This window comes from Anabrus simplex, chromosome 1 (genome assembly GCF_040414725.1).
Source record: "Anabrus simplex isolate iqAnaSimp1 chromosome 1, ASM4041472v1, whole genome shotgun sequence".
Classification (NCBI taxonomy): domain Eukaryota; kingdom Metazoa; phylum Arthropoda; class Insecta; order Orthoptera; family Tettigoniidae; genus Anabrus; species Anabrus simplex.
Genome location: NC_090265.1, coordinates 1,712,715,571 through 1,712,742,667, shown reverse-complemented (window position 1 = coordinate 1,712,742,667; position 27,097 = coordinate 1,712,715,571). Strand labels below are relative to the sequence as shown.

Sequence of the window (27,097 nt, the reverse complement as noted above, 5' to 3'; positions counted from 1 at the left end):
TGTACGTGGAACGATATGTCAATAGACGTCACCCATCTCGACAATTATTTGCGAACCTCTTCAACCAATTACGTGAGACTTGAAGCGACACACCTAGAAGATGTAACACAAACAAACGAGTGAATGGAGAAGAGGATGAAATTAATGTTCCAGCTGCTGTTACTGTAGATCCACGCGTTAGTTCCCTTAAGCTGGGTTCACACGGTGCGAGTAGACTCGGAGCGAGTGGACTCGCATGATGCGTGCGCATGTTTGGCCCGCCACTCGCATCATGTGAACAGTTCATGCGAGTCCAGTTGCCTGAGTTTGAGAGAAGCGAGTCAACTCGGACCGTGCCCAACTTTCTACAAGGGAGTAACAAATTCAAGATGGCGGAAAGCTTGAAGACGGTGCAAGGAAGGAAGTGGAGCGATATGCAGACAATAAAATTTGTACAATTATACGAATCTGAAGAAGTGTTGTGGAATGCTAGGTTTCCCAGTTATAAAATAAAAGATGCCAGGGATTCCGCGTTGCTACGGATTGCTGAAAAATGAATACTCCTGGGGTAGGCGTCGAAGAAATCAACAAAAACTAAAAACATTCGTAGCACGTAACGAGAAAAACTATTAAAGATTAAGAAATCCAAGAAGTCAGGCACATCACCCGAATAAATTTATTCACCGAAAATTTAATGGTTTAACTTCGCTGATAGATTCCTGAATGGAGTAATGAATACGAGAAGCAATTTCACTAACTTGGTAAGAGTGTGATATTTATTTATTTATTTATTTATTTATTTATTTATTTATTTACCGGTATTTATTTATTACTCCGTTGTCGTCTATCATTTATTAAAGGGTCAAAGAATATAATACCTACATTGTAAACCATTCAATATTACCGGGCTGAGTGAATGTTTAACAATATATTATATTCTTTGACACTTAATAATGGATACATGCGAACACACTATGATGCCTTCTTTCAGTGCATCATAGATCGCATCCAACACAGCCGACACAAACGTGGATATTGTAGTCTTTGGAACTCGATATAAAGATTCCAAAGATCTGAGACAGTCACAAGTCGCCAAGTACCGTTGTGTAACCTGGAGTTTCAGACGGGCAGTTGAAGCCGCTCTCATATTTGTGTTGCGTTTCTGTATTGTACTTTAATCATCTGTAGAAGTTGACCGAACTGGATAGCTGTGAGTCGTAAGTGATTTTTAAATGTGTTTTCATCGCCCTCTAGAACTTGACGTAAAACATGTGTCGACGCACCGAATGCACTACGTCATGCAATCCACTCTCGCGCTCACAATACATTATCGTTTCTATTTATTTTTCCAACACTATTTACTAACTCGACAATTAACATATCAGCAACAGCTGATATCCTTTCCCTTACGAGGTCCGTCATCTTAATTCAGACGCGAGTACAACGTCGTGTGAACACCCATTACATGCGAGTAGCTGGCCAGAAGATGCGCACGCATCATGCTAGTCCACTCGCACCGTGTGAACCCAGCTTTACGCACGAGGAAGTGGCATGAGTCAGGCAAGCGTACTACGCGTTTTCCACCGTCATAAGCTCCATCTGTATCATGTGTCTCTCCATCAAGAGTTGCATGGAAACGATTTTGAGAATCGTATTAATTTTTTTTTACAGGGGCACTGAAACAAAATACTTATCATGTATTTTGTTTAGAGATGAATCAAAATTTAAAATGATGACCAAGTAAACCTCCGGAGAGAGCCTCTGTGGCTCAGGCGGCAGCGCGCCGGCCTCTCACTGCTGGATACCGTGGTTCAAATTCCGGTCACTCCATGTGAGATTTGTGCTGGACAAAGCGGAGGCGGAACAGATTTTTCTTCGGGTACTCCGGTTTTCCCTGTCATCTTTCATTCCAGCAACATTCTCCATTATCATTTCATTTCATATCATCTGTCAGTCATTAATCATTGCCCCAGAGGAGTGCAACAGGCCTCAGCAGCCGACACAATTCATATCATCGCCGCAAGTTGGGGACTTCATTCATCCCATCCCTGACCCGGTCATTGACTGGAAAACAGGTTGTAGGTTTTCATTTTCATAAACCTCACAAACATGCACTATTGGTCAGTAAACAATCCCCGCTAGCTTCGTCAGGTGGAACGACAACGTCCATGGAGTTTTAAATATGAGGTGTGGGATAGTAAACAATCCCCACTAGCTTCGTCAGGAGGAACGACAACGTCCATGGAGTTTTAAATATGAGGTGTGGGATAGTAAACAATCCCCACTAGCTTCGTCAGGTGGAACGACAACGTCCATGGAGTTTTAAATATGAGGTGTGGGATAGTAAACAATCCCCACTAGCTTCGTCAGGTGGGATAGTAAACCATCAGCTCCGAAGCCTCCTTTTTTAAATAGAAAGAACTCTTGATTCTCAAACGTATCTCAAACTTCAGAGATGTTATAAAGCGTTCCACTGCTGACTAGGAGGAACATGTTATATCAGCATGATGGCTGTCCAGCACACAGTGAACGGCGTACTACAGCTAGTATTTACTGATTGTTTCTGAATCGTTGGACTGAACGAAGGGGACCTGCACCTTGGCCGACACGTTCACCAGATTTGACCCCTTCAGATCATTTAAAAGAAACTCTCTAAAAGGAGCCAACGGCCGTAGCCGTGTTGAAACACCGGATCCCGTGAGATCTCCGAAGTTAAGCAACACTGGGCGTGGTCAGGAGTTGGATGGGTTGCCACGCGCTGTTGGTGGGGGGTAAGGGAATGGAAGAGTGGAAAGGAACTGGCCACCCTACCGCAAGTAAACTCCGGCTCAGGAATACCTCTGAGGAGGTTCGGACCTGCCTTCGGGCAGAACAACCCCTTACCTTACCTCTAAAAGGACATACCGTCTACACCAGGTGATAAGAAACGATGAATTACTGCAGCCTGAGATGACATTTTTGATGAAATGCTAGAGCGTGTGCATCAATATTTACATGGAAGACTGGAGGCTTGTATTGAAGTTAGTGGTCGTCATTTTGAACACAACTTTTGCAGTCCAATTTTCTTTCCTCTTTAGAGTCCAAAGAATTAATTTATCATTTTTTTCTCTTAAGTCAGTACTGACACATGTAGCATTCATCTGCCTGTATTTACACTTTCCAAACTGCGATAATTCGTAAATTCCTTGTACTAGAATTCTGAAAAACAAAACAGTATTCACATTCTAATTTACTCTAGTTTTATGTTTTTAATATCAATGGGTCCATGCCCATGTAACTCCGATGACTATGTTTGTTGTTTAAATGTACCTAACAGCTAGATCATCAGCCCATAATGGTACGAGGTGCAATGAAATGACACGATAATTTAAACCTCAAAATGTATCCACTGACTAAAACGAATGATGGAAAAATGACCATGAATCCAAAACAATCGGTGGATCCAATTCACAATGCCTCCCATTCTGACATGATCTTGTTGTCCAGCGGGATCCAAATTACAGGTCACTGAATCCTCGTAATTGTACTAATCACTGGTATAGCAGAACCATGGCGTTTCTCCTATAGTGGTAGTAATCACAGGTAACTTAGACTCATGGTGTTTCTCGCATAGGGGTACTAATCACAGGTAATATAGACCCATGGAATTTCACACATAATGGCACCACTCACAGGTAACACAGACCCATGGTGTTCCTTACATAAGGTTACTGCTCACAAGCAATGCAGACCCATGGTGTTCCTCACGTAGTGGAACTAATCACAGGCCACGTATACTCATGGTGTTGCTCACATAGTGGTACTAATCAGAGGTAATGTAGACCCATGGTATTTCACACATAATGGCACCACTCGCAGGTGACACAGACCCATGGTGTTCCCCACAAAGTGTATTACTAACGAGCAATGCAGACCCGTGGTGTTCCTCACAAAGTGTATTACTAACGAGCAATGCAGACCCGTGGTGTTCCCCACAAAGTGTATTACTAACGAGCAATGCAGACCCGTGGTGTTCCCCACAAAGTGTATTACTAAAGAGCAATGCAGACCCATGGTGTTCCCCACAAAGTGTATTACTAACGAGCAATGCAGACCCATGGTGTTCCCCACAAAGTGTATTACTAACGAGTAATGCAGACCCATGGTGTTCCCCACAAAGTGTATTACTAACGAGCAATGCAGACCCGTGGTGTTCCTCACAAAGTGTATTACTAACGAGCAATGCAGACCCATGGTGTTCCCCACAAAGTGTATTACTAACGAGCAATGCAGACCCACGGTGTTCCCCACAAAGTGTATTACTAACGAGCAATGCAGACCCGTGGTGTTCCCCACAAAGTGTATTACTAACGAGCAATGCAGACCCGTGGTGTCCCTCACAAAGTGTATTACTAACGAGCAATGCAGAGCCATGGTGTTCCCCACAAAGTGTATTACTAACGAGCAATGCAGACCCGTGGTGTTCCCCACAAAGTGTATTACTAACGAGCAATGCAGACCCGTGGTGTTCCCCACAAAGTGTATTACTAACGAGCAATGCAGACCCGTGGTGTTCCTCACACAGTGTAACTAACCACAGGTCACGTAAACTCATGGTGTTGTTCACATAGGGTTACTAGCCGTAGGCAATGTAGACCCACGGTGTATCACATATTATGGTACCACGCACAGGTAACACAGACCCATGGTGTTCCTCACATAAAGGCACTACCCACAGACAACGCAGACCCATGGTGCTCCTTATACGTGGTACTACTCATAGGTAATGCAGACCCGTTCTGAATACAGGAGAACCAACGCAATTCAGCGCGGCGCACGGCAGCTCCTCCCACACGGCCACCAGGCCGTGATGCCGCGCGCTCACTCCTCCACCTCAGCGGAATGTACACAATGGTACTAATCATAGGCAACGCCCAGAATCATAGTGTTCCTCACAATACTAATTGCAAGTAACGTCGACCCATGGTGTTTCTCAATTAATGGTACTAATCACAAGAAATCTCATGGTTCCAATTCCATCATACCTTGGTCGCTCCTTTCAGTCGCCTCTTACGACAGGCAGGGGATATCGTGGGTGTATTCATCGTCTGCGTCCGCCACCCGCAGGGGGTGTTTCACCCTTTTAGTCGCCTCTTATGACAGGCAGGGGATACCGTGGGTGTATTCTTCGTCTGCGTCCCCCACCTACATGTGGTTGTATGTAACTCTCTAAAATAAATACATATTCTAATAGTTATAAAATCTGTTTATGGGCTATAACAATAAGCCCTTAGTTACTCTTCATTTCTGTGGAAACAGCACATCAAAAGCACCTTCCATTTCAGAAATATTTGGGGTGCAAGTTCTAGGTGATTCATCCTGTATATAATGTTTTGTATATCTATATATATATAAAATAGGAGGTTTGTCTGTTCATTGCTCAGAATTTAAAAAGGATGGTATTTCTGTATTGGTTGTGTCCATAGTAGCAAGGAAATGCACTTTCTAATTTTCCGTAATTTCTGTCTGTCTGTCACGAGGAAACGACTGAAGAGAATTTAATGAAAATCGGTATGTAGTGTCCAGGAATAAGTCGCTACAATCTAAGTCATAAATAATCTTAGTCACGCTGTGAGAAATGGTAGTTTAGGGGAAGGCCTAAAATGTAATTCTCAAATATTTGTGTTATTAGTGGTCCCATCGTAATGAAAATCGGCATGCAAAGTTGGGAAATAAGTCGCTACAATTCATCTCATAAATAATGTTATTCACGCTGAAAGAAATGGTAGTTTAGAGGAAGGCCTACATTTAAATTTTCTATTTCTTATGTTATTAGTGGTCCTATCTTAATGAAAATCGGTATGCAAAGTCGGGAAATAAGTCGTTACAATCTAGGCCATGAATAATTTTATTCACGCTGAGTGGAATGGTAGTTTAGGGGAAGGTCTAAAATTTAATTCTCAAATATTTGTGTTATTGGTGGTCCTATCGACAAATACTACATTATTTAAGTTATAGGCTATAGTATTAAATTTTCGATCATTTATGTCTTATAAATTTTAACCGTACCGGCTATGTTAACAGAGATATTCATGAATTTGGATTTTTGTTCCTAAGTCCATATGAGCGCCAAGTCACGAGAAAATGGGTAAACAGAATTTAATGAAAATCGTTATGTAAAGTTGGGGAATAAGGAACTACAGTCTACGCTATAAATAATTTCGTAAAACGCCCTAATATCACAGAGTCGAAAGAAAACTAAATGTGAAGGCCTACAATACAGAAAGTTCATAACATTGAACAACAATAACAGTACATTGACCATTGTTTGTTGTGTCTTCTGTTGCCGGTCACGTCCGATAGATGGGATTACTGCTGTATACAGAGTACTTTTTAAAAATTTGCTTTACGTCGCACCGACACAGATAGGTATTGTGGCGACGATGGGCAAGGAGTGGAAAGGAAGCGGCCCTGGCATTAATTACGGCAAAGCCCCAGCATTTGCCTGGTGTGAAAATGAGAAACCACGGAAAGCCATCTTCAGGGCTGTCGATAGTGGTTTTCGAAACCACTACCTCCCAGATGCAAACTCACAGATGCGCGCCCCTAACCGCACGGTCAACTCATCCGGTCATATCGAGTATAACAGCCTGCCTGAATATTGGCGGGAAGTAGCTGGAGAGTTAGATAACGTTCTTCTTAAGCATGCCATTCCTCTGGTTCATGAATTTTCTGATACTACCGGTACGTAACAAACTGGCTCATCATAGCATTCGAGCTATTCAATCCCTACCCTGAGGCACTGATAGAAATGAGCAGTGTGTATATTTAACGGAACAATCGCAGAGGAGTGCTCACGGCTGTCTGCGGCCTGGTCATTCCAGCTCTGGAACTTCGGACTGTTAGATCGGCATCGTAGTACTGTTCGTTAAAAGTGAGAAAATGAGCGGGTTTTCATTTGAGCATTTTATAAGATAACATTGCTTTTAATCCCTACATTCCTACTGAAGTTTTTGTAATGGCCTAAGTTAACTGTAGTTAGGAAAACCACAAAGACAGTCTTCCTGAGAATCCCGTAGCGAAGCACGGATCCATCAGCTAGTAATGTATATATGGTTTGCGTTGTGAAATTCCATTTTGCTTTCTAAAGTTTGTGAAAAATTTTCTGAAACCTATATAATGAAGATTACATCCAGGAAAGTTGTTCATAAATTTCATACCTTACTAAGCATACACGGAAGACTTACCAGCACTCTCAGACCAATAAAACATTTTGTCAATCTCGCCATTAAAATGAAAACATAAACGTGAAATCAGTTATCAAGAACTTAATTGTAGTTACATGGTAAATTTAGTAAAGCCCCCTATTTTAATCTTCTCTTTGTTCTCAATGACGCTAAATGCTGGGAACGAAACCTACTGTTCACGAGGAGTGGGAGTCAATTGTTTGATCTAACGCAGATGAGTGGCTAATTTCGCGACAGCTAATGAGATAAATTAAACCCATAGTAAGGTCATTATGTCGGTGTTTACCTAACAGAGAAGTGTAAGAGGATTACTTGAAGAGACAACTAATTCTATTTATTTGACTATTACAATAATCTGAGAGGCCAGGTAATCAGCTCAAGTTTTAAGCTGTATCATATGACACAGGACATTACATTCATAATTACCAAGGATTTTCCTGAACAATACACTTGATGGGAGCGGTGTAGACACTGGTGATTAAGCATATGACCACGTTAATGGGAGTCCAGCTAAATTCAGTTTCAATGCTTCTCCATAATAAATACTTTAGTTCTAAAGCTTTTTATCTGTACCTGTTGCATTTGACTGAAATACCAGTAATAGAGTCTTTTCGTCTCGTACTTGGTTTTTATTCCACCTGTTGCTATTTCTTAATGGAATCTGTCTTCTGGCTCAGGGCAGAGAAAAATGTAGAGTCGCTACAACAAGGAAGGACGAGATGTCTGCTTCCGGAGGTGCACATGACCCTGAGATTCACTGAACTACACCAAGAATTAGTACTATGTTACATCCTGGGGGCATGGGCGGCCGGTGTAGAACTCTTTAACTTCTACTCCTCCAAGCGCCCTCACAGCCTGTACGGAAACGACTTTGCTTTGCAAACATTGCCTGATTATCTCTTTGGCAATCCTTATCCGGTATTCCACCTTTACAATACAATTTATTTTAGTCTATACCTTAAAATCGGTACATGTTTCATCCCTAGTGCGACATCATCAGTCGACACATGAATAACAGACCTTATAAAAATTATTGTTATTGCCGGTCTGAGTGGCTCAGACGGTTGAGGCGCTGACCTTCTGACCTCAAAGTGGCAGGTTCGATCCTGGCTCATTCCGATGGTATTTGAAGATAAATACGTCAGCCTCCTGTCAGTAGATTTACTGGCACGTAAAGTAACTCCTGCAGGACTAAATTCCGGCACCTCGGCGTCTCCGAAAACCGTGTTAGTGGGACATACATCAAATAACATTATTTAAACTTCTCATATGGATATTGGTACATATACACAGTGAAAAATACATCAATTATGCTCAACATACGGACAGACTCCTCAAGATTTATATCACAAATTTGCACTCACATTTGATTTTTTAAGGATAAGACGACATTCGTCGCTTTTACCTATTATGTGAATGTGTCTTTCACTGTGCGTATGTACCAATATCCATGTGACAACTTTTACAACGTCTATTATTTATGTGTCGAGTGATGATGTCCCGCTAGGGATGAAATATGTGACGATTTTAATGTAGTCTATTAATAAATACTCAAATTGTATTGTAAAGGTAGGATACGTGATAAGGATTGCTAAAGTGATACTTATGGCAATACGGGCTTAGCAAAATGAAATTTATTTTATGTAATCGCTTGATTATGTCATCGCGAATACGTTATGGTAAGAGGAAGCCCAATGTCGATTAGAATATCTGCTTTTCCATAATGTGAAGACTATGCTCGATGTATTCAGTCGTAAGCCAGCACTCTGTTCCGTAATATGCCAAAGAATGCTGAGTGGAGTGCTGTTGTAGAAACTTATTGTATAGTTCCATATTATCCTCCGTTATTGGACAAGAGTTCAATTTTTTCAAATGATTTATGTTTAATCTCTATCTGAATTTACAGCATCATCAAAAATGTGCTATACTCTTCTTTCTGCTGTTATAGCACGTCATACACTAGATCACACAGTGTATCTTCTTATATTAAGTGCAGTTTATCTGTGCTCCAGTGCCTTTAATCATGAAAATACCATTAGCAATGATGTGCATAGGTCAATTACGAAAAGACTTGTTATTCGTTCATCGAACATCTGTTCTACAGCATTCATCGAGTGATGAGCTTTGTGGGCAGTGTCGTTAACCTGCTGGAATGCAACGCGAGCTCACTGAAAACTCCACTTGTAAAGTAAACATTCACTCCGTACGCTGACCGGTTGTGACTTGATTGCGAACAAGAGGTTAGTGTTGACGTAAGATACATAATACAGATACAATTTTTAAAACCGTTTCATATGTAATTTTTGTTCTAGTAGTATTAACATTACTGGTACATTGGGATGTTTTAGATCACCTAACCATATTTTTAAAAATATTTTTCTTATTGAAAATGTTTAATAATTTAGTTTGATGTAATCTTACCATTTAGAAGATTATCCTTTGTATATGGTGGATTAGTGAGAGTTGTATTATTATTATTATTATTATTATTATTATTATTATTATACATACATTATCATTATAGACTGTTATGCCTTTCAGCGTTCAGTATACAAGCCTCAGTGAATTTACTAAACGTCGCCACAATCCTCGATTTGAAACTAGTGTTGTGGTCTCATTTATTTCCATACCTCTTATCTTTAAATCGTTAGAAACCGAGTCTAACCATCGTCGTCTTGGTCTACCTCTACTTCTCTTGCCCTCCATAACAGAGTCCATTATTCTCCTAGGTAACCTATCCTCCTCAATTCGCCTCACATGACCCCACCACCGAAGCCGGTTTATGCGTACAGCTTCATCCATCGAGTTCATTTCTAAATGAGCCTTTAAGTCCTCAATCGGAGTACCCTCCTGCCATTGTTCCCACCTGTTTGTGCCAACAATCATTCTTGCTACTTTCATGTCTGTTACTTCTAACTTATGAATAAGATATCCCGAGTTCACCCAGCTTTCGCTCCCGTAAAGCAAAGTTGGTCCGAAAACAGACCAATGTAAAGATAGTTTCGTCCAGGAGCTGACTTCCTTCTTACAGAATACTGTTGATCGCAACTGCGAGCTCACTGCATTAGCTTTACTACACCTTGATTCAATCTCACTTACTATATTACCATCCTGGGAGAACACACAACCTAAATACTTGAAATTATCGACCTGTTCTAGCTTTGTATCACCAATGTGACATTCAGTTCTGTTGAATTTCTTACCTACTGACATCACTTTAGTCTTCGAGAGGCTAATTTCCATACCATACTCATTGCACCTATTTTCAAGTTCCAAGATATTAGACTGTAGGCTTTCGGCACAATCTGCCATTAAGACCAAGTCGTCAGCATAGGCCAGACTGATTACTACATTTCCACCTAACTGAATCCCTCCCTGTCATTTTATACCTTTCAGCAGATGATCCACGAACAGCAAAGGTGAAAGATTACAGCCTTGTCTAACCTCTGTAAGTACCCTGAACCAAGAACTCATTCTACCATCAATTCTCACTGAAGCCCAATTGTCAACATAAATACCTTTGATTGAATTTAATAATCTAATTTTAATTCCATAGTCCCCCAGTATGGCGAACATCTTTTCCCTCGGTACCCTGTCATATGCTTTCTCTAGATCTACGAAACATAAACACAACTGCCTATTCCTTTCGTAGCATTTCTCAATTACCTGGAGCATACTGAATATCTGATCCTGAGGAGCCCCTCTGTGGTCTGAAACCACACTGGTTTTCAAGCAACTTCCTCTCAATGACTGATCGCACCCTCCCTTCCAAGATGCCAGTGAATACTTTGCCTGGTATACTAATCAATGAGATACCTCGATAGTTGTTGCAATCCTTCCTGTTCCCTTGCTTAAGATAGGTGCAATTACTGCTTTTGTCCAATCTGAAGGTACAGTACCTTACCAACCCTGCATGCTAATTTTACTACTCTATGAAGCCATTTCATTCCTGCCTTCCCACTATACTTCACCATTTCAGGTCTAATTTCATCTATTCCTGCTGCTTTATGGCAATGGAGTTTATTCACCATCCTTTCCACTTCCTCGAGCGTAATTTCACCAACATAATTTTCCTCCTCCCCATGAGCTTGGCTGTTCGCAACATCACCAGGATGATTTCCTTTTACATTGAGAAGATGTTCAAAATATTCCCTCCACCTCTCCAGTGATTCCCTGGGATCTATTATGAGTTCACCTGAATTAATCAAAACACTTGGCCTTAATTAAGGTACAGCCCCACCATTTGTCTCGTGTGAAAATGGCAAACCAAGGAAAACCATCTTCAAGGCTGCCGATAGTAGGATTCGAACCCACTATCTCCCGGATGCAAGTTCACAGCCCCTATCCACACGGCCAACTCGCACGGTATTATTATTATTATTATTATTATTATTATTATTATTATTATTATTATTATTATTATTATTATTATGCCAATGTCGTGATAGAGACCAATTCAGGAAAAGACTTTCCAACATAAAAGTTCTGGTTGAAGAAAAGAAAGAGCGCAGAGGGGGAAGATGGACCGAAGAGAGAAGAGCGCAACATTCTGAAAGAATGAAGGCACTGTGGAGAAAGAGGAAGGAAGAAGGGATGATTAGAAGGAAGTGAAGTGGTATTGGCGTGGTCCTAAGTTTGGCCGGTTCGCAAGAAAGAAGAAATTATGCCAATGAAAGGAGTGAGTGGTTGCATCGACAAGGCATTAGCCTTTAGAAAATTGATTATTATTATTATTATTATTATTATTATTATTATTATTATTATTATTATTAAAAATAACACATAATCAGTGGAATAGTCAGTTTATTAGGAAACAGTGGATTTTTTCTTACATGCTTTTGACTTTTATTTGTATTACCCAGTATTCCAATTGTGTGTACTAGAACTTGGTGTACCAACTGAGGGTTGATTTTTCTGCAGCCCGTCAAATTAGAATTTTTGTTCATATCCAAGTCAATATTGTATTTCAAAGTCAACTTTGTATTTCGGGTAATAATTAAAGCGGCTTTCTAAGGAACTTCAGAAGACTGTAGGTGCCTCTAGTGATGCATACTGCTGCCACAATCCACCTAGATAAGCAGCGTGACATATATAAAATGACATATTCTTGCTCATTATATTCTCGCTTAAGCGGCTCTGCTTTATGCCTGGCCGCAATCTCGACCCATGAATGTGTGTCAAACCCAAATCATCCTTTTCAGGTACCCACTTGTTCGCAATCTGGACTGTTCGCAGTCAGGACGACACCCGCTAACCATGCTCGCAGCGTTGCAACATCGCCCTCTCTATCCGCGCCACTCGCGAACAAATCAAGCATCTCCCCAGTCCACCTGTGAGGCAACTCCGGTTGTTATATAACGACTTCAGTTAATGAACACGTGCAACATTAACATAGGAACTGCCTGTGATTGTGACAAGTGATTGGTGCACAGTAGACGCATTGACCTACTTGGGCGGTCAAACCATGGTTCTGTGAATTTCAACCAATGGTCCAAACTTGGAGGAAAATCATGTAGAAATGTACAGGTCATCAAATAAAATAATAATTCAACAAGTTTGTGTTGTCAATAATATGTCGTCCTAAACTTGGAACATTCACTTGTTGTTTCCTTGACCGCTCTTTTATTACTATAATTGAAAATAAACAATTAAATCGGCTGATTGGCTCTAATGCCCAGAGTTCATTGAACTACAGCAGTGTATTAACTATTAATGTTATCTAATGTGTTTATGATGCACGCGGATCCTATTTGCAGACTTAGTTTTGATTCCTTGATCTGAACGTCTATGTGGAGTGACAGAAAGACGTTCGAAGTGTAGTCTAATATCTTCGTGACGTATTCGTGTCCATATTTTAGAAAGATCACACTGCAGCAGACTTCGCTCTAACTAATAACAACTGTTTTCGACAACATACCACTTACAGGGCTAGAGGACCTGTGCACCCAAGTGTTACACTAGTAAGTGATTGAAGCTCGCCTGCGTGCTCCTTCCTCCTTCACTTATTTTTTTTACAATTTGCTTTACGTCGCACCGACACAGATAGGTCTTACGACGGCGATAGCATGAGAATGGGCTAAGAGTGGGAAGGAAGTGATGGTACGTTGTGAAAATAGGAAACCACGTAAAACCATCCCCAACGATGTCGGTAGTGGGGTTCGAACCCACTATCTCCCCAATTCTCGGAGCCACTTGCTCGGTCCTCCTTCACTGTCTTATAACTTGTACCTTTATTGTATCCGCCCCTCCTCAGCATTACGTTTAAAATAACCCTACCGGGGAAGTTGGCCGTGTGGTTAGGGGTGCACAGCTGTGAGGTTGCATGCGAGAGATAGTGCGTTGGAACCCCACTGTCGGCAGCGCTGAAGATGGTTTTCCGTGGTTTCCCATTTTCACACCAGGAAAATGGTGGGGCAGTACCTTAATTAAGGCCACGGCCACTTCCTTTCCACTCTTAGGCCTTTCCTATCCCATCGTCGCCGTAAGACCTCTCTGTGTTGGGGCGACGTAAAGCAAACTGTAAATAACCCTCTAGAAATTAGAGTCTTTAAAAATTAAGGAACCAAGGATTCCATCAGTGACTTTTTAAGTGACTGGAATTTATAACGCTTGACCAATTAAGTAGTTCGATCTGACTACTGTGTGCTTGGTCTTGGCCCAGAGTGGGCTACGGTCAGCTGCTGACGATGGAAAAATATAAATCCCTGTACGTACATACTGAATATATTTAATTCCCTGTCCGGCTCCATGGCTAAATGGTTAGCGTGCTGGCCTTTGGTCACAGGGGTCCCGGGTTCGATTCCGGGCAGGGTCGGGAATTTTAACCATAATTGGTTAATTTCACTGCCACAGGGGCTGGGTGTATGTGTCGTCTTCATCATCATTCCATTCTCATCTCGACGTGCAGGTCGCGTACGGGAGTGATATCAAAAGACCTGCACCTGGCGAGCCGAACATGTCCTCGGACACTCCCGGCACTAAAAGCCATACTTAATTTCATGTAATTTCATTTAATTCCCTATGAAATTCGCAATGAAGAATATTCAAAAGACCTTGTAATGTTTTGCATTAGCCAGTGAAATGAAATGTCGTATGGCTTTTAGTGCCGGGATATCCCAGGACGGGTTCGCCTCGCCAGGTGCAGGTCTTTCTATTTGACACCCGTAGGTGACCTGCGCGTCGTGATGAGGATGAAATGATGATGAAGGCAACACATACACCCAGCCCCCGTATCATTGGAATTAACCAATTAAGGTTAAAATCCCCGACCCGGCCGGGAATCGAACCCGGGACCCTCGGAACCGAAGGTCAGTACGCTGACCGTTCAGCCAACGAGTCGGACGCATTAGCCAGTAAAAGTCACACACTAACGACGTTGACATAGATGATCCGAACGGATTTACAATATTATGACTACCGTCATTTCTGAATAATGAAGGAATTGAGTTAGTCTGAAATGTAGTGCATCTCGAGGCAGTACTTCCCTTTTTAAGCACACTCCCATTGGAGGCAAGTTGTGCGCACATTTTTAACCGTACGTCAATCGTAAATTTCTGGCAGTATCGGAATTCAAACCCGGTATTCCGAGGACGGCAGGCAGGCATTACACTATAGAGCTGGAACCAAACATAATCTATTTCACCAAAATCCACCACCCAAGGGAAGGGAAATGCATGCTCCACACCTCATGCAGAGTACGATAACAACAACTTACGACACAAGGAGTTACTTGCCTGACATAGCTCGCTCCTCTGGGGGAACTGTGGGGAAAAAGAAAGAAAACAAAAACGGATGTTATTTACTCTAACACACACAGAACAAAACAGAGTTATGTACACACACAAGCCACAATATTAGAGCACAAAAAGAAAACACGGGGATACAGAGGTGATATCACACGGCAATGGAGAAATGATAAGTAAAGAATAAAATATACCAACTCTTAATTGTTACTTAATGGACATTCTTACTAAGAAATATTGAAAGTAATGAGCCACAATTTATCATGAACCAGAATTTCCTGTTCTCGAAAACCCTCATTCACATCCTAATACGTAGACGTTTGAACATAATCTCCAACTCTTTGCGCATATTTGATGACCGTTCTACAAGACTGAAGATACTCTGCTCATGCAGCCGCAGACACGGACGCACTGCTTCATGTATATCCTCTAAAGACATTTAAAACAGGATAGCTTGGAGTGGGATGGCCTTACTTTCAACAGCTCAGAGTCCACCGTCTTGGTGGCAATGACAGATTGTTCTACTTACTCCACAAGACTTCACCATTTCTAGATAGCAATAGCATGCAGATATTCTCAAGGTAAACAGAAGTTTATCCTTTCTTTCCCAATTTGTTATTTCTTCCCCAATTTCCTCCTCGGTATGATCGTCTTTCTGGTTGCTTATCACTTATGAAGATTGCATTGCTTTTGCTATCTGTTTTGCAGACGGATTCGAATTATGCCATGCCATCTTTGCAGTTTTGTTTCCAGTTTATAATGGTGGAACCTGTTTTATATTCTATCACAATGCTAACGTAAGGGTTTCCGACGGGTGTGTGCCGGAACAAATTCGGCGAAGAATACGTATGGTGTGAAATGTATTATCGAAATAAAGTACTTAGACAATATGGGTGTGAAAAGTTGTTCACATTTTTTTTTGTCTAAACAAATGTATATAAATCTTTAAGGCCAATGTGATGAGACCATATTCAAAGACTTGCGCAGAGTTACCACCATACTGGGGAGTCTGGGGGTGTGGAATGCTCCTAGGAGAGTGAGAAGTCCGGGAATCCTCCTCCGAAAAATTTTGAGACGTTAATCTCTTAAAGTCGTATTCTAAGCACTTTTTCCTTCCAAAAGAGTACAAAAATCCACGTTTTCAAGATCTAAAGAATAACAGTAAGAAAAATGAAATAATTAATAATATTATTGTGTTTTCAGTAAATCTACCGACACGAGGCTAAAGTATTTGAGCACCTTCAAATAGCACCGGACGGAGCCAGGATCGAACCTGCCAAATTAATGAAATAATTAATAAAAGTCCTTAAATAATGTTTAATTAAGATACTTTTATTTAAACACTGCTTGTTTTAATTTACAAAATTGAATCTTTACGAAATCAAAAGTTGATAAAAACCAGACATAGAGACATAGTGACTACCTGTATGTTGACTTTGTAACATGTCCTCTTGAAACGAACCATCATTTAGAACTCTTGATTAATCTCTTCTGAATGTCGTCTATTGTGAGTTTCTGTTACATGATCGGTAGCAATGAGTTCTCCAGAAGTTTTTGGTTAATAGTGGATCTAATTTTAGTTTTATTAATTTATTAATAGATTTATTGAACACAGTGTGTACAGACTGATTGAGAGAAATAAATTAAAAATTAAAAAATGTTTGACTGCCACTGCCAGTTTTAAAGCATAATGAGAGATTGGCAGGGTCCTCGCGTGTAGAGGTGTCTCATATCGTAGTTGGCTGTTTTCCATTTCTCGTTGATCATGGCTGGTTCGCAGAAAAAACTCTGGATCATTTCTACTGTTTCCGGTCGTCGCCCTTCTAAGAAAGTTTTACTAGCTGGCGTAGGCAACATATTGTTTAATTTTTTAACATGTGAAACATGGGGAATCCTCTCTCATAAGAACAGCTGATATGAGGTATATGGTGGTTAATGTGAATTTCTCCTATGCCATGATGAAGGGCATGAGACCATCTCTCTCTCTCTATCTGATTGAGACCCAGAATTCATTAAACCCCGCAGATCTAATGAAGGTCTATAGAATATGAGAGGAAGTGTGCTCGGTCATGAAAGTTGAACAATATAGTAGAGTAGTAGGCAAATTGACGTCACCCTCCAATACCTGTGGTCCACCCCCTTCTTCCCATACACCTCAGTCCGCACTAAACTTATGTTAATGTGAAGGATAAAATTGAGTATGTGTACGTAAATTACCAGCAAGTGTCCTCGCAGGTAATAGCTGGTATATGTCCTCCAGTCAACTGCGTCTCTCGCTCTGAATTGTCTTTCGAGTTGCATTCTAGAAGCAGCTGTAATCGACGTTAGTAGAATCGCTGTTGTAACAAATATTTTAGGGTAATATACGTATCTAAGGCTGGAACATCGGTACAGGTTGTACACATTTTGTAAGTGTGAGTGTTCCGCTAGATTTTTCTCATTCTTAGAAAATGCTCGAGTGGTGCATTATTTCACGCTCCCTTCTCAATTACTGCCCTAAGTTACACCAGAGCACAAGAATTTATGCAGATAATTCACTGAAATGCGCACCTAAATACCCATTGTAACAATAATCCCCGGAGTGAGGGGAATGATTGGTTTAATCTCACAATACTGAAGGATTTTCTGGCAGATTGCACACAAACAGGAAGTACATGGGACTGATGGCCATGATGTCATAAGCAGGTGCAATTAAGCAACAGCAAAGAAATTAAACAAAACGTGTGAACAAAATATGATTCATATCCAGGAAGTTGCGTGTGAGTCTATCGGTATCTTGAGATGTTTTTTACGGCCACGGTGGCTTGAATAGGTATGAACCAACAGACGGTGATAGATATGATAAAGGAGGTCTCGTTGTCAGATACTCGAATTTGATGATGAATAAAACGATGGAAACTTAAGTGTTAAAACAGTGTAATGTGGTGCTTAACACACACTTAACAAGTTAGGAGTTCTTAACGGTTGGGTAATTCCATCTTTACAATACTATACAGTTTTATTCCCTTTTTTAAAGGGACATGTTTCGTCTCTCTTATATGAGACATCTTCAACCTTGATACAATTATAGTAAAAACACATAATATTACTCATATTAATATAAACCAGGGCCTCTCAGGGTACATGCGCCTCGTGCATGCACTGTGCACGGTGCAGAAGACGACTTCGCTTGGTTAACCAGAATGCAGACCCCCACTCCTCGATTTGGAGCAATAGCGCTGTCTCTCTCTTTTCTCACGCCTGTCTCTCTCGCTCCTTCTGTCTCCCTCTTCCTCACTTGCTCCGTAGCGCTCCAAATTCGAGCTGAGTTGAGCCGAGTAGTGCCGAGCTTAGCCGAGTAGCCCAGAGACGAAGCGTTGGTCCGAGCCGAGCCGAGCGGGACCGATGCACTGTGCACAGAAGCTCTGCGCCACTGTTTGCACGCGTGAGATTTTGGGCATCAGAGAGGCCCTGATATAAACAATGACCTACCCAAAATTCTAGGAGTCAATGCGACTCAGTCAAATAAGCATAAAAATAACTGAAAGCAGTTCATGATGTTAAAATATCTTGTAATGAAAATATTATATCACGAAGGTAGACAGACTGCTAGAAATTGTAAGTTCAATTGGATTTATAATTCTTAAATTGAAGAGTTCAATATTAGAGTAACAATGTTCTGAATATATGAATATTGTAGTATTATGTGAGTAATTAAATTCGTCACAGACTTATTGATGTTTTGAAGTAGATATGTTTGTAGTGGAACGGGGCTTATTTCATCTAGGTGGAATATCCTCGCTATTTGTTTTACGTCGCACCGACACAGATAGGTCTTATGGCGACGATGGGAAAGGAAAGGCCTAGGAATGGGAAGGAAGTGGCCGTAGCCTTAATTAAGGTACAGACTCAGCATTTGTCTGGTGTGAAAATGGGAAACCACGGAAAACCATCTTCGGGGCTGCCGACAGTGGGATTCGAACCCACTATCTCCCAGATGCGAGCTCACAGCTGCGCACTCCTAACCGCACGGCCAACTCGCCCGGTGGAATTTTCTCAATGTATTGGTTACGTTGCTGGACAAACCATATGATTCCATATATTTAAGATTGTGAGAATTAATCTAAATGCAAAGGAAAAGGCTGAAGATGTCTCATTTTAGATAGACGAAACCTGTCCCTTTTTAAATAGAGAAAAGGAGTAACATTGTATAGTATTGTAATGGTGGAATTACCCAATACGGACTAACTATGAAATTAATTTCTTGTGGTAACACACACTTTTCTCGCATAAGCACTTACATTTCTAAAATCTACTGAAATTAATGATGACATGAATAAAGATAAGCATGAGAAGTCTCACGAGAAAGTTTTAAATTTTAACTATAAATATTTCTCTTATGTTTCGACGGTGTTATGAAAAAATCTATCAATCTACCAAACCTTAGTTTGGAGTAGAGTTCATAGTTGAACCACTCCTCAAAAATCATGAACATTACTTTTTTCAAATATATTATCTCAAACCATGAAATAAGAACAGCATGATACATGCAGTGTTCTGGAGCGTGAGACTTTGGGTTGTGGGATAAACCTGGGGAGGAGGACCAGTACCTCACCCACGTGGCCTCATCTGCTATGCTGAACAGGGGTCTTGTGGGGGGATGGGAAGATTGGGAGAGATAGACAAGGAATAGGGAGGGAAGCGGACGTGGCCTTAAGTTAGATACCATCCCGACATTTTCCTGGAGAAGTGAGAAACCACGGAAAACCACTTCGAGGATGGCTGAGGACGGAATAGAACCCCCTCTACTCAACTGACCTCCTGAGGCTGAGCAGACCCCGTTCCAGCCCTCATACCACTTTTCAAATTTCGTGGCAGAGCCGGGAATAGAACCCGAACCTACCGGGGTAGCAGATAATCACATTAACCACATCATTTTGTTGATAGTAAATTAATCAAACGTGGTAAGCCACTACTTCACATGTTGTTATAATGATGTATTATGCAGCTTAAATGTAACGCAGTGCAATAGCACTTCATAACAAGGTAAATAAATTACAATAATATGATATAGTATCTGCATTAAATCCTGCAATAAGTCCGACTCGTTGGCTGAATGGTCAGCATACGGCCCTTCGGTTCAGAGGGTCGCGAGTTTGATTCCCGGCCGGGTCGGTGATTTAAATCGCTTATGATTAATTATTCTGGCTCAGAGACTGGGTGCTTGTGTCTATCCCAACAAGTCAGCACACTACCAACCACCACAGAAAGGGTTGGCGTCAGGAAGAGCATCGGCCGTAAAACATGGCCAAATCCACATATGCTATGCAGTTCGCACACGCAACCCCACAGGTGTTGGAAAAGCGGAAGAAGAAGAGGAAGGAAAAGAAGAAGACGACGACGAAGAAGAAGAAAATTACATCCTGTAATAATGGCTAAAACTTCCGAACACAAACTTTGAGAAAGGAAACTCAAACGTTGAAGGGTTTTTAATAGGCTAAAATTGAATGAAATATGAGAAATTTTAAGCCAGCATGGCTCAGGCGGCAGTGCGTCGGCCTCTCATCGCTGGGTTCTCTGGTTCAAATTCCGGTCACTCCATGTGAGATTTGTGCTGGACAAAGCGGAGGCGGGACAGGTTTTTCTCCGGGTACTCCGGTTTTCCCTGTAATATTTCAATCCAGCAACACTCTCTAATATCATTTAATTTCATCTGTCATTCACTGATCACTGCCCCAGAGGAGTGCGACAGGCTTCGGCAGCCGGCACAATTCCTATCCTGGCCAATAGACTGGAAACAGGCTGTGGATTTTTAAAAATGAGAATTCCTAGTGAAAACATGAAAATACGCTACATGTCAAAAGACAATTCATGTGGAAATGTCTGAAATTACTCAGCAGATGCATTATTAATAGGGCCGATGACCTTAGATGTTAGGCCCATTTAAACAACAAGCATCATCATCATTATTAATTACTGCATCCCCATTATCACGAATGCTCACGTCATTACCAAATTATTCAATGTCATCACCAGATTCTCCTTGTTATACCTTCTTCAGGAAAAAATAATCTGCACCTTTTGCTTCTAATTTGAGCACATATTTCGAAACCTTAATATTTTCTTTTGACAGTTCTTGTCCATTTGGCCACAAAGGAGAAAATGCATCCTTCAGTTATGCCCACCGCACTTTCACAGTCCTTGTGATGTCTACTTTTTGGGGGTCTTCTGGAAATACGCTGTACTTCATGAAGAGCAAGTTCGTTCGTTGGTTGGTAAGCACGTTGGTTAACCGGTTCTTGTTTTACACACATTTGGTGTAATAGTGACAGTGGGTTCACAGTTTGGGCGCTAGATGGCGTAGTAATCGAGAATGTTGGTTAAAACATACTTGCTTAGTATAGAGCACCTATTCCTAAAGTGTGGTCTGCGGACCCCCGGTGGGCCACAACGATAACCCACGAGGTCCGCAATAATAATGTAAGTTTTAAGTACTTTGTCTTCACTGTTGTATAACTCTGAACTTGCCCGATGGATCGTACAAGAAGAAATACTACAAGACAGTGTATGTGATGTAATTGTGAGACACTTCGAATTGCTGTTTTCCACGCTCGGACAATATTTTCTGCCTCTGGTTGAGGAAATCTCGTGGATTAGAAATCCCTTCTTCGAAACTGAACATGAACTTCCCTCCCTCGAGGAAGATCAACTAGCCGAAGTATCTTGGCAGAAAGAAAGTGAGAAATAAATTGAGGTGGTATGGGTGGAGAATCAGATGGAGTTGCATGTTTGGCTTCAGGAAGTTCCATGGATGCATTACAACACCACGCCTCTGATTGATTTTTGTGTCCTATGACATCCCCATACCAGAAAATTTCTAGAAAGGAAATATTGCGTTTAATGCCTCTCATGTCAACCTTTCCTTCTCTCATACAAATCTAAAGGCAGTACAGAAACAGAGCTAATGTAGAGGCTGATCTTCAGTTCAAATGACTACGCTTGTAAAGCGCTTAGTCTTTAGGAAACAGCACCATCCATCTCATTGATCCAACAACCACAATAAGTGAATTTTTTCAAGTAAATTTCTAGATCCAGACTGTTGTAATTATTAGCCAAGCGTCACGCTGGTTTATAATTTCTGTACACATATAAAGCATCTTTATTTATATTTAAATTTAAATTTCAATTTCAAATACCGTTATTATTAGTCCTACATTACATGAATAAAATCAAACATGGTGTCATTACAACACTCTGTTTTTTGGTTTACTGAATGCAGTATTATGTTCTGTAACTAAGTTGTCCTTGGACATACTGCAATATCTTCAGGGGCCCTCAGAGACAAAAAAGTTTGGGGAAACCCTGGTATAGATTGTCGTGGTAACTAGCCAGATATGTCGATAACACATTTTTTACTTTTGTGCCGTTAATCCATTTTTGCATAACACCATCCATTTAGGATAGGAAGTGCTCAGTTTAAAATAAATTTCTAATAATGAAAATCACCGCTAATGTGGTAGTGAAGTAATAATAAATTTGTTGTACCACACGAATGAAATAGGCAAGTAAGAAATGCAAACATAGGTATTTTGTTTCTACAGAACACGGCAGTTTCATTAGAACAGTCTGCTGGACGCAGCTCATTATAACGCGAAGAAGGTACTGCAGCACAGAACCAGCCAAACACATGTCGACGCACCCACTGTACTGTACAGCACCAGGCATGTTCTACACAGCGCTGGCTGGAAACAGCTACACACGCCTCATACACAAATTATACTCATTAATGTCCACTGCCACAACTAGACTTTCCCTCCATGCACGGCAGGAAATTAATAGTTGAATAAAATAGTCACTAGCTCCAAGCAAGGTGGCCATTGTTCGAATTTTTGCCAATGCGTATGGAAATTTGAAACCATATGTCACATCATTATAGCCTGTGTTACATTGAAAATTGCAGGCCCGTCATTGCTATAACAGATAAGCAAAACCATGAACTTTTATTTTTCCTACACCAGCATATCAGGAAACATATAACATACCTCCCTCTCACTGAATTTGGCGGCTAGACATATTCCATGACAATGCCGAAACATCAGGAGATGACCTACTTCAGGAAGAATAAAATTGATGTTGTTGTTTTCTTTGCCCCACAAGTACTTTTACATTTCAGATATGATCTGTTCCACAAGGCTGGCGTACTTGAGTACTTATAAATACCACCAGAAAGCCTGTGTCGAACTCGCGAACTTGGGCTAGACTAACCCGCTACACACGACTCATTGGAGCACAAAGAATACTCCTTACTACTGAACTATACATGCAGACTGTCCCCCAACATACGATCTATAACAGCATAATTGTATTTTGTTTTGTTTACAATTTGCTGTACGTCGCACTCACACAGGTAGGTCTTATGTTGACGATGGGTTAGGAAAGTGTTAGGAGTGGGAAAAAAGCGGCCGTGGCCTTAATTAAGGCACAGCCCCAGCATTTGCGTGGTGTGAAAGCGGGAAATCATGGAAAATCATTATTATGGCTACCGACAGTGGGGTTCGAACCCACTATCTCCCTAATGAAAGTTGATAACTAGATGACGCAAACCGCGCAGCCTCTCGCTCGGGATTCTCCTTGCTAATAGTCTGCATATCTGGACTGTCTCGCTACACGCGACGTATTACAGCACTAAGAATAGTCATTACATTACTCCTAGCCTGCAAATCTAGAGCGTGCCTGCCTCTTACACGGAAGCCCCGGGTTCGATTATTGGCCATGTCAAGAGTTTTTACCTGGATGTGAAGGCTAGTTCGAGGCCCACTCAGTCTACAATTAATAATAATGTTATTTATTTTGCGTCCCACTAATTATTTTTACGGTTTTCGGGGACGCCGAGGTGCCGGAGTTTTGTTCCGCAGGAATTCTGTTACGTGCCAGTAAATATACCGACACGAGGGTGACGTATTTGAGCACCTTCAAATACCACCGGTCTAAGCCAGGATCGAACCTGCCAAGTTGGGGTCAAAAGGCCAGCGCCTCAACCGTCTGAGCCACTCAGCCCAGCTGATTACAATTAAGGCGCTACCTGACTGTGTGATAGTAGCTCCGGTCTATAAAGCCAATAATAACGGCCGAGAGGATTCATCGTGACCGTCATACGACACCTTGCAGTCTGCAGGATTTCGGGCTGAGCATCCCATGGGGTTTGGTTTCGTTTGGTTTCTGCACGTCTAGACAGTTCCGCTACACACGATCTATTACGGCATAAAACATTCATACAACTAGAATGACCCGCTATACACAACCTATTACGGCACAAAGAACCTCTTCACAACTAGACTGACCCGCTACACACGACGTATTACGGCACAGATAATACTTGTACAGAACTAGACTGACCCGCTACACACTACCTATTACATCACAAAGAATAATACTGCACAACTAGACTGACCCGCTACCCACGATCTATTACGGCACAAATAATACTCGTACAGAACTAGACTAACCCGCTACACACTACCTATTACATCACAAAGAATAATACTGCACAACTAGACAGTCCCGCTACACACGACCAATTACACCGGAAGGAATACTCTTTCACATGTAAACTGCCCCGCTACATAGGGCATCATCATTAATGCTACATACAGTACATTCTAACCATAGTGCAATGCAATCATGTCCTAGAACTAAAGCCTCGCTGCGAATGGTTGAGGTCTTGTTTGATTGGAAATATAGGACATGGGAAAAAGTGGTCGAGAGGGTACTTTAAAGAAAGTTACGACATGATTTGGTTTGCCATTAGTTGCTCCAAAACCAAAGATTCACGAACGTTGTAAATATATCTGGAGATAGAAAATTTAACGCTTTACATTTACATAACAAAATGGTCCAAATCACAATAGAATAAAACGACAAGGTGGGTCCAATGTTTGAAGTTGGATTTTCTTGAAGTTGGCTAACAGACCATCTAAATGCCAGTTCATACCCCTTATGTTCAGTATTCTTAGAAGGCTATCTTTGAGCCCGAGATGACGACCCTAAGGGAAAGTTATGCTGGGGTCAAAAAAGTCAGAATTTCTTAATTTGCTTCAGATTGACCTGTGAATGTAACTTCAAACCCATGAGTTGTGTATTAGTGAATAAAGAATATTACGCCGGGAATAACAGTAGCTTTGGAGCGGACGCGGGAAAATTAGAGCAGAAGTTACATAGTGTACGGAATTTCCAAAATGTTCAAATGTTTTGAAATATTCCCGCGTTTAGTACGACTGGAAAGCGAAATTCGAATAAGATTGAACTATGCTGTCTTCAGCTTCAACTTCACAAGTTATAACCTCACGGAATCATACGATTTACATAAGCACACGCGCCGAAGAGCACGGAATGATACTGTTAAAGTACATTTCTGGACTTTCACCAGACCTCCAGCCAGGTAAGTTACTTCACAATGAACAATACCATAGCCGTAAACATATAAAATCAGTTAATCTCTAGTTATCATCTGGCACTTGTAAATGCAATTGTATTGACATTACTATCTAAAGTGTCTTTCATATCAGAACTCATCTGTTTTCACACGTATTTTTTTCCATCCATGAGATACATAATATCCAACTGTAAATCCATGTTCTTACACAAGACTTGGGTTAAAGTTTACCTCTATGCAAACATATCCTATCATAGACATAGTCATCTTAAGTTCCCTACTAAAGGCTTGTCTATCTCGAAAACTTTGAACATGTGTGGTAAGGTATTTCGATAAAACGATGTCGAAGAAATTTATCCTTCAAATGAAGCACGCTGTGCCTGCATGGACGAGCAAGTTGAGACTTAATGAAAGTGGATCTGTCTGTCTCTATGTTCATTAGCTGGCCCTAATAAGTTGAGGAATTAAAACTCTGGAACCAGTCGTTCTGTATTGTGTTGTGTCCACCTCGACGCGTGTGGCGAGCGAGTCTGCAACTTTTGCAACTTTTTCTCACTAAGTGGTATTTCATAAAGCACTGCTCGTTTCATTGTCCACTTTGAGCGAGTGACCTAATAACCGAGGAGAATATCGTCCAATGCTCAATTTCCGAACATCAAAGGCTTGGACATAAAATACGCATAGGTCAATCAAGCGCCGTACTTAATGTATGGACTTTGAACTGTCACACACAACATTACTGAATATTGAATTTTCAGGACTACATTAACTTTGTGTTAAGTTCTTCGGAGATTAATTTATAGATGGAGGAGGCATACTTACTTACATAAACAGTGATTGGCTGAAAATTTGAAGTCTCTGAGTGAATACACGACGGAAAGGAAGCAACACATGATCGTACAGATTTATTGATTACTTAATACACGGAGGATTATTAGGATGAGTTTGAATGTTAACGTTGGATAAACGATGCTTCTCACTTCGCCCAAAAATGTGTGTACTGGAAAATCTATTTTTTCGTTTCATTTCGACCGTCTTTGGACCACGTTTGACAAACTTTACAATATTTTTAGCCTTTCATATTTATTTATTATTCATTTATTTATTTATTTATTGTTGTTGATGGAGGCAGAGGTAACAGGATCAATATCATTGATATCACGCGATCGAAAGGTGAAGCTGATATCATCGATCCAACTATGCGGTTCGAATCAAATGTCTCTCAGCCTATGCCTCCTTTTTCCTTTATTCATATAATCTGAAGCAGATTGTTTTGACTGATCTCTTCTTTGGAGCTAAGGGCATAATTCTGACATCATTTTTAAACTGATGGAAGAAATAAAAATTGGACAAAAAGTTCTAAGATGAAAACGTGACGCGCATTATTATGTACTAGTACATAAGCCTGCCTTCGACAATCGAAATTACTACCTATCAAGTAATTGGAAATTCTAAATGGACTATTAATATATGTTGTGAATAAAAGTTACACATTCCACGTTTGATACAACATTCTAATGGAATCAAAATAGGTATTGCGGTATTGTCTTACAAACAATACTGAGTACAGTTGTAGCTCGGAGTTGTACTTCGTCGTCTATGGATCGGCGTACTCTTCAGCATGCTATAAACAACTGTCCAAAACGAATAACTATCAACAGCATCATATGCCCTCACTCCACATGAGCACTTTGGAGAGGTTTGAAATTTAATTCAGGCTTTTGGCACGAATTCTAGTG

At 40.9% G+C, this 27,097-nt stretch overlaps 1 protein-coding gene across 1 annotated transcript in view; it reads right to left on the bottom strand.

The window, feature by feature from the left end:
• The window catches only part of LOC136882127 (Ig-like and fibronectin type-III domain-containing protein 2), a 159,877-nt gene that overhangs the window by 86,275 nt on the left and 46,505 nt on the right, over nt 1-27,097 (bottom strand). The window contains exon 2 of the mRNA XM_068225671.1: nt 14,939-14,965. Coding sequence (XP_068081772.1) covers nt 14,939-14,965 — 27 coding nt within the window. The remainder of the gene's footprint in view (nt 1-14,938; nt 14,966-27,097) is intronic.